Source organism: Numenius arquata, unplaced genomic scaffold (assembly GCF_964106895.1).
Source record: "Numenius arquata unplaced genomic scaffold, bNumArq3.hap1.1 HAP1_SCAFFOLD_1597, whole genome shotgun sequence".
In the NCBI taxonomy this organism is placed as follows: Eukaryota; Metazoa; Chordata; class Aves; order Charadriiformes; family Scolopacidae; genus Numenius; species Numenius arquata.
This window is the reverse complement of record NW_027415203.1, coordinates 1-13,814: the sequence shown is the minus strand read 5'-3', so window position 1 is coordinate 13,814 and position 13,814 is coordinate 1. Positions and strand designations below refer to the sequence as shown.

Here is a 13,814-nt window from a genome sequence, read left to right as displayed (position 1 = left end):
ATAGCAGTGGGGGGGGGGGGAGAGAAGAGATGTGGGGTGCTCTATGGGGGGGGGGGGAGATGTGGGGTGCTCTATGGGGGGGGGAAATGTGGGGTGCTCTATGGGGGGGGGAAATGTGGGGTGCTCTATGGGGGGGGAAGTGTGGGGTGCTCTATGGGGGGGGAGGAGATGTGGGGTGCTCTAGGGGGGGGGGCATGGGACTGAGGAGCCCCTGGGGGGGGGGGGGGCAAGATGTGGGGCTGAGGGACCCATAGCGGGGGGGGGGGGGGGGAGAGAAGAGACATGGGGTGCTCTGGGGGGGGGGGAGATGTGGGGTGCTCTATGGGGGGGGCATGGGACTGAGGAGCCCCTGGGGGGGGGGGGGGCAAGATGTGGGGCTGAGGGACCCATAGCAAGGGGGGGGGGGCTCAAACCTCCACGACCTTTTGGGGGGGGGGGGGCAAAACCTCTGCAAAATCAGGGACCTCTTGGGGTGGCGGGACCCCCCCCTTTGGGGGGGTCCCGCCACCCCAAGAAGTCCCTGATTTTGCTTCCTAGGAGTGTTTTTTTATCTGAAGGGGGGGGGGGATCGGACCCTGCTGAGGGGGGGGTCCCCGGGGGGGGGCCATGTACGCCGTTTACAAGCAAGCCCACCCCCCCACGGGTTTGGAGTTCGCCATGTTCTGCAACTTCTTCTCCAACGCCGAGCGCAACCTGGTGGTGGCCGGTTCCTCCCAGCTCTACGTTTATCGCCTCAACCACGATTGCGAGGTATTTTTTCCCCCCCCCAAAAAATCATCCCGGGGGGGGGGGGGGGCGATTTTTTTTTTGCCCCCCCCCCGCCTCAAATTTTGGGTTTATTCACCCCTTTCCCTTCGCAGACGGGCGCTAAAGGCGATAGAAACGCAGGTAGGGAGAATCGCCGCCCTCCTCCGAGCTAATTTTTTTGGGGGTGAACCCCCCCCCCTTTTTTTCATTTTTGGGGAAGGGGGGGGGGGTCTTTATGTCTTTTTTAATGTGTGTCCCCCCCCCGCCTCGTAGAAGGCAAAGGCCACAAGGAGAAGCTGGAGCTGGTGGCTTCTTTCTCCTTCTTCGGCAACGTCATGTCCATGGCCAGCGTCCAGCTGGCGGGGGCCAAGCGCGACGCTCTGCTCCTCAGCTTCAAGGACGCCAAGGTGGGGGTCCCCAAACCCCCCCGACCCCCCCCAAAATCCCTGAGGGGGGGTGCGTTTATCGCTCCTCATCACCCCCCCCCTCCTTCTTTTCCCCCCCCACCTCTGGCAGCTCTCGGTGGTGGAGTACGACCCCGGCACCCACGACCTGAAGACCCTCTCCCTGCACTACTTCGAGGAGCCCGAGCTGAGGGTGGGGGCTGCGGGCTTGGGGGGGGGTTCTCTTGGGGGGGGGGAAGGGGAAGGGGAGGGAAAGGGAAAAGGAAGGGAAGGAGAAGGGAAGGGAAAGAGGAAAGAAAGGGGGGAAGGGAAGAGAGAAGGAAAGGGGAAGGGAAAAGAAAGGGGAAGGAGAAGGGGAGGGAAAGGGAAAAGGAAGAGAAGGGGAAGGGAAGGGAAAAGGAAGGGAAGGAGATGGGGAAGGAGAAGGGAAGGGGAAGGGAAAAGGAAAGGAAGAAGAAGGGGAAGGAGAAGGGAAGGGAAAAAGAAAGGGGAAGGAAAAGGGGAAAGAAAGGGAGAGGGAGGGGAAGAAAGAAGGAAAGGGGAAGGGAAAAGGAAGAAAAGGAAGGAGAAGGGGAGGGAAAGGGAAAAGGAAGGGAAGGAGATGGGGAAGGAGAAGGGAAAAGGAAGGGAAGGGAAAAGGAAGGGAAAGAGAAGGAAAGGGAAGGGAAAAGGAAAGGAAGGAGAAGGGAAGGAGAAGGGAAAGGGGAAAGAAGGGGGGAAGGGAAGAGAGGAGGAAAGGGGAAGGAAAAGAAAGAAAAGGGAAGGAGAAGGGGAGGGAAAGGGAAAAGGAAGGGAAGGAGAAAGGGAAGGGGAAGGGAAAATGAAAGGAAGGAGAAGAAGAAGGAGAAGGGAAGGGAAAAAGAAAGGGGAAGGGAAAGGGGAAAGAAAGAAAGGAAGAAAGAAGGAAGAGGAAAGGGAAAAGGAAGAAAAGGGAGGGAGAAGGGAAGGGAAAGGGGAAGGGAAAGGAAAGGGAAAAGGAAGGGAAGGGAAAGGCAAAAGGAAAAGGGGAAGGGGAGGGAAGGGAAAGGAAAGGGAACAGAAGGGAAAGGGAAGGAGAAGGGAAGAGAAAGGGGAAAGAAAGGGAGGGAGAAGGGAAGAGAGAACGAAAGGGGAAGGGAAAAGGAAGAAAAGGGAAGGAGAAGGGGAGGGAAAGGGAAAAGGAAGGGAAGGGGAAGGGGAAAGAGGAAGGGGGAAGAGAAGAGAGAAGGAAAAGGAAAGGGAAAAAAGGGAAAGAGAACGAGAAGGGGAGGGAAAGAGGAAGGGAAAGGGAAAAGAAAGAGGTAAGGAAGGGAAAGGGGAAGGGGGAAGAGAAGGAAGGGAAAGGGAAAAGGAAGGAAAAGGGGAAGGGAAACAAGGGAAAGGAAAGGGGAGGGAAGGGGAAAGGGAAAAGGAAGGGAAAAGAAAGGGATAAGGAAGGGAAGGAGGAAAGGGAAAGGGAAAGAGAAAGGGAAAGGGAAAGGGAAAGTTTTTTCTCACGGAAACCAAGTGGCTCTTGGCAGCAGGTGCTGGGGTTTGGGAGGTTGAAAGTCCCCCTCGGGCTGCTGCGCGGAGGAGAAATGCTGAGTTTGGCCTAAAATCCTCTTTTTTCCACCCCCACCCCCCCCCCCAAAAATAAACCCCAACCCCCCCCCCCCCCCCCCCCCCCCGTGCCTTCCCCAGGACGGCTTCGTGCAGAACGTGCACATCCCGCGGGTGCGGGTGGACCCCGACGGGCGCTGCGCCGTCATGCTCATCTACGGCACCCGCCTGGTCGTCCTGCCCTTCCGCCGCGACACCCTCACCGACGAGCACGAGGGGCTGGTGGGAGAGGGGTGAGAGACCCCCCCCCGGGACCCCCCCAAAGCCACCCGTGGGCCTGGGGACCCCCCCGTGTCCCCAAACCCCCATCCCGGGTCCCCAGATCCCCGTCCTGACTCCCCAAACGCCTGTTCTGGGTCCCCAGATCCCATCCCAGCCGGTGGGAGAGGGGTGAGAGACCCCCCCCCCGGGACCCCCCCAAAGCCACCCGTGGGCCTGGGGACACCCCCGTGTCCCCACACCCCCCATCCCAGGTCCCCAGATCCCCGTCCCAGGTCCCCAAATCCCCATCCTGACTCCCCAAACACCTGTCCCGGGTCCCCAAATCCCATCTCAGGTCCCCAAATCCTGACGAGCACGAGGGGGCTGGTGGGGAGAGGGGTGAGAGACCCCCCCCCCGCCCCCGGAACCCCCCCAAAGCCACCTGTGGGCCTGGGGACCCCCCTGTGTCCCCAGACCCCCATCCCAGGTCCCCAAATCCCCATCCCGGGTCCCCAAATCCCCATCCCAGGTCCCGAAATCCCTGTCCTGGGTTCCCAAATCTCCATCCCAGCCCGTGGGAGAGGGATGAGAGACCCCCCAGGACCCCCCAAAGCCACCCGTGGGCCTGGGGACCCCCCCGTGTCCCCAGACCCCCATCCCGGGTCCCCAAATCCCCATCCCGGGTCCCCAAATCCCCGTCCTGAGTCCCCAAACACCTGTCCCGGGTCCCCAAATCCCATCCCATGTCCCCAAATCCCGATGAGCACGAGGGGCTGGTGGGAGAGGGGTGAGAGACCCCCCCTGGAACCCCCCCAAAGCCACCAGTGGGCCTGGGGACCCCCCCGTGTCCCCAGACCCCCATCCCAGGTCCCCAGATCCCCATCCCAGGTTCCGAAATTCCTGTCCTGGGTTCCCAAATCCCCATCCCAGCCAGTGGGAGAGGGGTGAGAGACCCCCCCCCCGGGACCCCCCCAAAGCCACCAGTGGGCCTGGGGACCCCCCCGTGTCCCCAGACCCCCATCCCGGGTCCCCAAATCCCCATCCCGGGTCCCCAAATCCCCGTCCTGAGTCCCCAAACGCCTGTCCCGGGTCCCCAGATCCCATCTCAGGTCCCCAAATCCTGACGAGCACGAGGGGCTGGTGGGAGAGGGGTGAGAGACCCCCCCCCGGAACCCCCCCAAAGCCACCTGTGAACCTGGGGACCCCCCCGTGTCCCCAAACCCCCATCCCAGGTCCCCAAATCCCCATCCCGGGTCCCCAGATCCCTGTCCTGAGTCCCCAAACGCCTGTCCCGGGTCCCCAAATCCCATCCCATGTCCCCAAATCCCGATGAGCACGAGGGGCTGGTGGGAGAGGGGTGAGAGACCCCCCCCCGGAACCCCCCCAAAGCCACCAGTGGGCCTGGGGACCCCCCCGTGTCCCCAAACTCCCATCCCGGGTCCCCAGATCCCTGTCCCAGGTCCCCAAATCCCTGTCCTGGGTTCCCAAATCCCCATCCCAGCCGGTGGGAGAGGGGTGAGAGACCCCCCCCGGGACCCCTCCAAAGCCACCCGTGGGCCTGGGGACCCCCCCGTGTCCCCACACCCCCATCCCATGTCCCCAGACCCCCATCCCAGGTCCCCAAATCCCCATCCTGAGTCCCCAAACACCTGTCCCGGGTCCCCAAATCCCATCCCATGTCCCCAAATCCCGATGAGCACGAGGGGCTGGTGGGAGAGGGGTGAGAGACCCCCCCCGGAACCCCCCCAAAGCCACCAGTGGGCCTGGGGACCCTCCTGTGTCCCCAAACCCCCATCCCAGGTCCCCAAACCCTCATCCCGTGTCCCCAGATCCCCATCCCGTGTCCCCAAACCCTCATCCCATGTCCCCAGATCTCCATCCCAGATCCCCAGATCCCCATCCCGTGTCCCCAAAACCCCCATCCCGTGTCCCCAGATCCCCATCCTGTGTCCCCAAAACCCCCATCCCGTGTCCCCAGATCCCCATCCCATGTCCCCAAACCCTCATCCCGGGTCCCCAGATCCCCATCCCATGTCCCCAGACCCCCATCCCGTGTCCCCAAACCCTCATCTAGGGTCCCCAGACCCCCATCCCATGTCCCCAGACCCCCATCCCACGTCCCCAAAACCCCATCTCGGGTCCCCAGATCCCCATCCCATGTCCCCAAACCCCCATCCCATGTCCCCAGATCTCCATCCCAGATCCCCAGATCCCCATCCCGGGTCCCCAAATCCCCATCCCAGGTCCCCAAACCCTCATCCAGGGTCCCCAAAACCCCCATCCCGTGTCCCCAAACCCCCATCCCGTGTCCCCAGACCCCCATCCCATGTCCCCAAAACCCCATCTCATGTCCCCAAAACCCCATCCCACGTCCCCAGATCCCCATCCCGTGTCCTCAGACCCCCATCCCGGGTCCCCAAAACCCCCATCCCATGTCCCCAGACCCCCATGCCATGTCCCCAAACCCCCACCCCACGTCCCCAGACCCCCATCCCATGTCCCCAGACCCCCATCCCGTGTCCCCAAACCCTCATCTAGGGTCCCCAGACCCCCATCCCATGTCCCCAGACCCCCATCCCGTGTCCCCAGACCCCCATCCCATGTCCCCAAAACCCCATCTCGGGTCCCCAGATCCCCATCCCATGTCCCCAAACCCTCATCCCGGGTCCCCAAATCCCCATCCCATGTCCCCAGATCCCCATCCCGTGTCCTCACACCCCCATGCCGTGTCCCCAGACCCCTATCCCATGTCCCCAAACCCCCATCTCATGTCCCCAGATCCCCAGACCCCCATCCCATGTCCCCAGACCCCCATCCCGTGTCCCCAAACCCTCATCTAGGGTCCCCAGACCCCCATCCCATGTCCCCAAACCCCCACCCCACGTCCCCAGACCCCCATCCCAGCAGATGTGAGAGCCCCCCCAGCACCACCTCCACCCATGGGTGCTGGTGGGGAGGAAAGGGAGGGAGGGGGGGGGTGTGTGTGTCCCCTCCTGACCCGTGCCCCCCCCCGCCCCCCCCCCGCCAGGCAGAAGTCCAGCTTCTTGCCCAGCTACATCATCGACGTGCGGGAGCTGGACGAGAAGCTCCTCAACATCATCGACATGCAGTTCCTCTACGGCTACTACGAGCCCACCCTCCTCATCCTCTTCGAGCCCAACCAGACCTGGCCGGGGTGAGTTGAGCTCCTCGGTTCTTGCGTGTCACCTTCATCGTCCCCTTCCATCCAGGGTGGGGTGCGTGACGGGGTGTCCCTTGTCCCCCCCCCCCCCTCGGCAGGAGGGTGGCGGTGCGTCAGGACACCTGCAGCATCGTGGCCATCTCCCTCAACATCATGCAGAAGGTCCACCCCGTCATCTGGTCCCTCAGCAACCTGCCCTTCGACTGTACCCAAGCGCTGGCCGTCCCCAAACCCATCGGTGGGTGACAGCGAGGTGGTGGTGGTGGACACGGACACGACCCCCGCCCGGTGACGGGGTTGGTGACAGCCGTGTCCCCTCTGGTGACAGGAGGGGTGGTGATCTTCGCCGTCAACTCCCTGCTCTACCTCAACCAGAGCGTGCCCCCCTACGGCGTGGCCCTCAACAGCCTCACCAACGGCACCACCGTCTTCCCCCTGCGTAAGGGCCACCCTCCTCTTCCTCCTCCTCTTCATCCTCATCCTCCTCTTCATCCTCTTCCTTCTCCTCATCCTCTTCCTTCTCCTCATCCTCCTCTTTCCTCCTCGTTCTCCTCCCTGTCGTCCTCTTCATCCTCATCCTCCTTTTTGTTTTCTTCCTTCTCATCTTTCTCCTCCTCCTCCTCTTCCTCCTCCTCTTCATCCTCATGCCCCTCTTCATCCTCCTCTTCATCTTCTTCCTTCTCCTCATCCTCCTCTTTTCTCCTCGTTCTCCTCCCTGTCGTCCTCTTCATCCTCATCCTCCTTTTTGGTTTCTTCCTTCTCATCTTTCTCCTCCTCCTCCTCTTCCTCCTCCTCTTCATCCTCATGCCCCTCTTCATCCTCTTCTTCATCTTCTTCCTTCTCCTCATCCTCCTCTTTTCTCCTCGTTCTCCTCCCTGTCGTCCTCTTCGTCCTCATCCTCCTTTTTGTTTTCTCCCTTCTCATCTTCCTCCTCCTCCTCCTCCTCTTCCTCCTCCTCCCCCTTCTCTTCATACTCCTCACCCTCCTCTTCGTCAGTCTCTTCCTCCTCTTCATCATCCTCTTCCTCTCTTCCTCTCTTCCCTCTCTTTGCTTTCTTCTTTCTCATCCTCCTCTTCCTCTTTCCTCCTCATCCTCCTCTTCGTTCTCTTCATCCTCTTCCTCTTTCCTCCTTGTCCTTCTCTTTGTCATCCTCTTCCTCCTCTTCCTCTTTGTTTTGTTCTTTCTCATGCTCCTCTTCATCCTCCTTCTCATCCTCCTCCTCATTCTCCTCTTCCTTCTCCTCATGATCCTCCTCCTCGCCTTCCTCTTCCTCTTTCCTCCTCGTCTTCCTCTTTGTCCTTCTCTTCCCCCTTTCTTTTCCTCTTTGTTCTTTTTTTCTTTCTCATACTCCTCTTCTTCCTCCTCCTCTTTCTCTTTTTCTTTCTCCTCCTCATCTTCATCCTTCTCTTTGTTCTCTTCCTCCTCCTTCTCTTTGTCCTCCTTTTCTTCTTCCTCGTCGTCCTCCTCTTTGTCGTTCTCCTTTTCCTTTTCCCTCTCTTTGTTCTCCTCTTCTTCCTTGCCTTCCTCCTCTTTTTCCTTCTCATCGTCGTCTTCCTCATTCTCTTCATTCTCCTGCTCCTTCTCATTCTTCTCCTTTTCTTCTTCCTCATCTTCCTCCTGTCCTTCCTCATTCTCTTCCTGTCCTTCCTCATCCTCCTCCTTTTCCTCTGTCTTCCTTGTTTTCCCCCTCTCCGTCCTCTTCTTCCTCCTCCTCCTCCTCATCTTCCTCCTTCTCCTCATCTTCCTTCTCTTTCTCATCCTTCTCCTGCTCCTTGTCCTTCTCCTCCTCTTCATCCTCCTCTTTTTCTTCCTCTTCCTCTTTCTCGTCTTCTTTCCCTTCTTCCTCTTTTTTCTTCTTCCCCTTTCTCCTTCCTTCCTTCTTCCTCCCCTTCCTCCTCTTCCTCCTTCTGTTCCTCCTCCTCTTCCTCCTTGTCTTCCTCCTTGTACTCATCTTCTTCCTTCTTCTCATCCTCCTCCTTGTTTTTCTCTTCTTCATCCTCGTTCTTGTTTTCTGCCTCCTCCTCTTCCTTCTCTTCATCTCCCTCTTCCTCCTCTGTTTCCTCTTTTCTTCCCCCTTCTCATCCCCCCTTCTTCCTCCTCTTTTTCCTCCTCCTCTTCCTCCTCCTCTTCCTCCTCTTTTTCCTCCTCCTCCTCTTCCTTCTCGTCTTCCTCCTCCTTCTCCTCCTTTTTGTTCCTTCTCTTCTTCATCCTCTTTCTCCTCCTCCTTGTCCTCCCTCTCGTTTCCCCCCTCTTTTTCCTCCTCTTCCTCCCCCTCCTCCTCCTCCTCCTCCTCCTCTCCCCCCCCCCCACTGGGGTCTCTGAGCCTCTCTCCCCCCCCCCAGGCGTGCAGGAGGGAGTGAAGATGACTCTGGACTGCGCCCAGGCCACCTTCATCTCCTACGACAAGATGGTCATCTCGCTGAAAGGAGGGGAGATGTAAGGCCGGGGCGGGGGCCGCTGTGGGGCTGGTGGTGTCCGGGGCGGGGGGGGCCGCCGTCCCCACCGTGTCCCCTCTGTCCCCAGCTACGTCCTGACGCTCATCACGGACGGGATGAGGAGCGTCCGCTCCTTCCACTTCGACAAGGCGGCCGCCAGCGTCCTCACCACCTGCGTAAGCCCCCCCCCCCCGCCGTCCCCCCCCCCCCCCCGTCCCTCCTCCCTGTCCCCCCATGGGGTCCCCTCGTCACCCCGCTGTCCCCCCCTCACCACCCCCTACCCCTTCCCCGCCAGATGGTGACGATGGAGCCGGGGTACCTCTTCCTGGGGTCCCGCCTGGGCAACTCGCTGCTGCTCAAATACACGGAGAAACTGCAGGAGCCCCCCCCAAACGGGGGCAAGGACCCCCCCGACAGGCAGGTCAGGCCACGGGGGACCCCAAAACCCCCATCCCGGGTCCCCAGACCCCCTTCTTGGGACCCGCAGTTCCACCCCGCGTCCCCAGACCCCCTTTCCAGCCCCCAAACCCCCATCCCGGGTCCCCACCCCCCCTTTTCCGGCCCCCAGACCCCCCATTTCAGGTCCCCAAGTCCCTGTCCTGGGTCCCCAAATACCCATCCCGGGTCCCCCCCCCCCTTTCCAGCCCCCAAACCCCCATCTCGGGTCCCCAAATCCCTGTCCTGGGTCCCCAGATCCCCATTCTGGGTCCCCCCCCACCTTTCCGGCCCCCAGACCCCCCATCTCAGGTCCCCAAGTCCCTGTCCCGGGTGCCCCCAGGTCCCCAAAGCCCCATCCTGGGTCCCCACCCCCCCCTTTCCAGCCCCCAAACCCCCATCCCGGGTCCCCAAGTCCCTGTCCTGGGTCCCCAAATCCCCACCCAGACCCCCCCTCCTGGGTTCCAAACCGCCCTCCCAGGTCCCCAGACCCCCATCTTGGGACCCACAGCTCCATCCCGGGTCCCCAAACCCCCATCCCAGGTCCCCAAACCCTTGTCCTGGGTCCCCAAGCCCCTTTCCTGGGGCTGAACCCCCCCCCCGCCTCCCGGGTCCCCAGACCCCCATCTGGGTCCCCAAACCCCCTTCTCGGGTCCCCAAATCCCCATCTGAGGTCCCCAAACCCATGTCCCTTGTCCCCCCCAGCTGCCCAGACCCCCTTCTTGGGTCCCCAAACCCCCTTCCCGGCCCCCAACCCCCCCTTCTTGGGTCCCCAAACCCCCATCCTGGGTCCCCAAACCCCCTTCCCGGTCCCCAAACCCCCATCCTGGGTCCCCAAACCCCCTTCCCGGCCCCCAACCCCCCCTTCTTGTGTCCCCAAACCCCCATCCTGGGTCCCCAAACCCCCTTCCTAACCCCCACCCCCCCCCCAAGCCCCCACGCCGGGGGTCCCCAGTCCCAGCTCTAGTGAGGGGGGGGCTTTTTTTTTTTGGGGGGTGTGTGTGTGTGTGTGTGTGTGTCTCCAGCTCTCTTACCCCCCCCCCCCCGCAGGAGGAACCCCCGATGAAGAAGAAGCGGTCGGAGTCCTCGGGGACCTGGGCCGGTGGGTGACGTGGTGACAAGGGGGGGTGACAGGGTGATGTGGGGGTGACAAGGCGGGGGGGTGACGTGGTCTGCCTGCCCCCCCCCCCCCTCCAGGAGGGAAGTCGGCGCCGCAGGACGAGGTGGACGAGATCGAGGTGTACGGCAGCGAGGCCCAGTCGGGCACCCAACTGGCCACCTACTCCTTCGAGGTAGCCACAGGGTCACGGGGGGAGGGACACCCCGACACCCTGTCCCTTCCCGGTGTCACACACACCCCCCTTCCTGTGTGTGTCCCCCCCCCCCTCTCCCTGTCCCTTCCCCGACAGGTCTGTGACAGCATCCTCAACATCGGGCCCTGCGCCAACGCCGCCATGGGGGAGCCGGCCTTCCTCTCCGAGGAGGTGAGTCCTGCCCATCCCCTGCCTGTCCCTGCCTGTCCCCTGCCTGTCCCTGCCTGTCCCCTGCCTGCTCTGCCCGTCCCCTGCCTGTCCCTGCCTGTCCCCTGCCTGTCCCTGCCTGTCCCCTGCCTGCTCTGCCCGTCCCCTGCCTGTCCCTGCCTGTCCCCTGCCCATCCCTGCCTGCTCTGCCCGTCCCCTGCCCGTCCCCTGCCTGTCCCTGCCTGTCCCCTGCCTGTCCCCTGCCTGCTCTGCCCGTCCCCTGCCTGTCCCTGCCTGTCCCTGCCTGTCCCTGCCCGTCCCCTGCCTGTCTCCTACCTGTCCCCTGCCCGTCCCTGCCCGTCCCTGCCCGTCCCTGCCTGTCCCTGCCTGCTCTGCCTGTCCCTGCCTGTCCCCTGCCTGTCCCTGCCTGTCCCCTGCCCGTCCCTGCCTGCTCTGCCCGTCCCCTGCCTGTCCCCTGCCCGTCCCTGCCTGTCCCTGCCCATCCCCTGCCTGCTCTGCCCGTCCCCTGCCTGTCCCTGCCTGTCCCTGCCTGTCTCCTACCTGCCCCCTGCCCGTCCCTGCCCGTCCCTGCCTGCTCTGCCTGTCCCTGCCCGTCCCCTCCCCGTCCCCCTGCCTGTCCTCTGCCTGTCCCCTGCCTGTCCCTGTCCCCGCGGGGGTGGCAGAGGCAGGGTGGGTGCCAGTGGCCGTTTGTCCCTGTCCCCCCCCCCCAGTTCCAGAGCAGCCCCGAGCCCGACCTGGAGATCGTGCTCTGCTCCGGCTACGGCAAGAACGGGGCCCTCTCCGTGCTCCAGGTACCCGTGTGACACGTGTGACACGTGTGTCACACCTCTGTGTCCCCGGGACACGTGTGTGACACTTCTGTGTCCCCTCAACATGTGTGTGTGTGTCTGGGACACGTGTGTGACACCTCTGTGTCGCCCAACATGTGTGTGTTCCTTGTGTGACACGTGTGTCCCCTCCCCACGTTTGTGTCCCCTCCTTGTGCAATGTGTGTCCCCCTGTGACATGTGTGTCCCCCCGTGATGCATGTATCCCCCCATGTGACATGTGTGTCCCCTCCCCACGTGTGTGTCCCCCTCCCCGTGCGACACGTGTCCCCTCCTTGTGTGATGTGTGTTCCCCCGTATGACACGTGTGTCCCCTCCCCACGTGTGTCCCCCCACATCACGTGTCCCACCACACGATGCGTGTCCCCCCTGCAAGACGTGTGTCCCCCCTGTGACATGCGTGTCCCCCCACAGCATCTGTCCCCCACCATGATGCATGTCCCCCTCTGCAACACGCATGTCCCCCGTGACACGTGTGTCCTCCACGACACATGTGTGTGTCCCCATGACATGTGTGCCCCCCCACGGCGTATGCCCCCCTGCAACATGTGTGTCCCCCTGTGACACGTGTGTCCCCCCGCAACACATATGTCCCCTGTCACGTGTGCCCCCCCCAGCGTGTCCCCCCTGCGACACGTGTGTGCCCCCCTGCGACACGCGTGTGTCCTCCCACAGTGCGTGTCCCCCCATGAGATGCATGTCTCCCCCCCATGTGACGTGTCCCCCCCGTGACGTGTCCCCCAACGTGACGTGTGTGTGTGTCCCCCCTCCGTGACACGTGTGTCCCCCCCGGTGAAACGTGTCCCCCTGCCCAACATGTGTGTGTGTGTCCCCCCCCGTGATGCCTGTCTCCCCCCGTGCAAGCCGTGCCCCCTGCTCCCTCCTGCCCCGTGCAAGCCGTGTCCCCCCACGTCCCCCACATCCCCCCATGTCCCCCACATCCCCCCACGTCCCCCCCTGTCCCCCCCCCGCACCGCTTAAGGCCTGTCCCCCCCCCTTCCCCGTGGGGGGCAGGTCAGGTACCGGTGCCACAGCCAGGTCTGGGTGAAACCAGGGCTGTCCCCGAGCGCTGGGCACAGCCTGTACCCCCCCAGCTACAAACCCCCCCCCCCCCCAACCCCAAAACACCCCCCCCCCTCCTTCTCCTGCCCCACACACCCCCTCCCCTCACCTTTTTTATCCCCCCCCCCCCCCAGAAAAGCATCCGGCCCCAGGTGGTGACCACCTTCGAGCTGCCCGGCTGCTACGACATGTGGACCGTCATCGCCCCCCAGAAGAAGGAGGAGGTGGGTGGTGTCCCCCCCATTTTGTCCCCAAGATGTCACCATCCCCCCCCTCCACCCCCCAACAGTGACACTCACCGAGGGGGGGGGGTTGTTTCTCCTTCCAGCCAGAGGAAAGCACGGCGGGGGAGGAAGCTGAGAAGGAGGCGTCCCCCCCCGAACCCCCCGAGGAGGACGGGAAGAGGCACGGCTTCCTCATCCTCAGCCGCGAGGATTCCACCATGGTGAGGGGCGGGGGGGCGCGGGGAGGTGACAGAAGGGTGGTGGTGAGGGGGGGGGCACCGAGCCGGAGGGGGGGACGCTGGGACATAGGGGGGGACATTGAGTTACTGGAGGGGACACTGAGCCGGAGGGGGGGGACACTGAGTCACTGGAGGGGACACCGAGCTGGCAGGGGGGGACGCTGGGCTGGAGGGGGGGACACTGGGCCAGAGGGGGGGACACCGAGCTGGCAGGGGGGGACACTGGGCAGGCAGGGGGGGACACTGGGCCAGAGGGGGGGACATTGAACCAGAGGGGGGGACACTGGGCCAGAGGGGGGGATGCTGAGCTGGAGGGGGGGACACTGAGCTGGCAGGGGGGGACACTGGGCCAGAGGGGGGGACACTGAGTCACTGGAGGGGACACTGAGCCGGAGGGGGGGACACTGGGCCAGAGGGGGGGACACCGAGCTGGAGGGGGGGACACTGAGTCACTGGAGGGGACACTGAACTGGCGGGGGGGACATTGAGTTACTGGAGGGGACACTGAGCTGGAGGGGGGGACATTGAGTTACTGGAGGGGACACTGGGTCGGAGGGGGGGACACCGAGCTGGAGGGGTGTCCCCCCCGACACACAGACACACACACACACACACACACACACACGTTTTGGGGGGTGTCGTGCGTGTGTGTGTCCCCCCCCCCGTCCCCATCCCCGTGTTCCCCCCCCCCCCCAGATCCTGCAGACGGGGCAGGAGATCATGGAGCTGGACACCAGCGGCTTCGCCACCCAAGGTCCCACCGTCTTCGCCGGCAACATCGGTGACAACCGCTACATCGTCCAGGTGTCACCCCTGGGCATCCGCCTGTTGGAAGGAGGTGGGTGACGAGGGAGCGGGGATGAGTGGGAGGGGTGGGGGGGGGCTCGCAGGGAGATTCCCCCCCCCCCCCCACACACAGTCTCACCCCTTTCTCCCCCCCCCCCCCCCCCCGGCAGTGAACCAGCTGCACTTCATCCCGGTGGATCTGGGCTCCCCCATC

General features: G+C 63.3%; 1 protein-coding gene across 1 annotated transcript; it reads left to right on the top strand.

Annotated features, from left to right (window-relative positions):
• Positions 1-606: 606 nt before the first annotated feature.
• LOC141478503 (cleavage and polyadenylation specificity factor subunit 1-like) lies at positions 607-13,809 on the top strand (the record flags this gene model as incomplete). Its single annotated transcript, XM_074167546.1, has 19 exons — positions 607-750; positions 861-888; positions 1,021-1,154; positions 1,264-1,344; positions 2,811-2,962; positions 5,959-6,105; positions 6,210-6,349; positions 6,440-6,550; positions 8,454-8,547; positions 8,635-8,722; positions 8,842-8,967; positions 10,035-10,083; positions 10,179-10,273; positions 10,391-10,465; positions 11,173-11,253; positions 12,486-12,575; positions 12,680-12,796; positions 13,511-13,652; positions 13,771-13,809. Coding segments are annotated over exons 1-19 (1,933 nt in total), but the record flags the coding sequence as incomplete, so codon positions are not given.
• Positions 13,810-13,814: the final 5 nt, after the last annotated feature.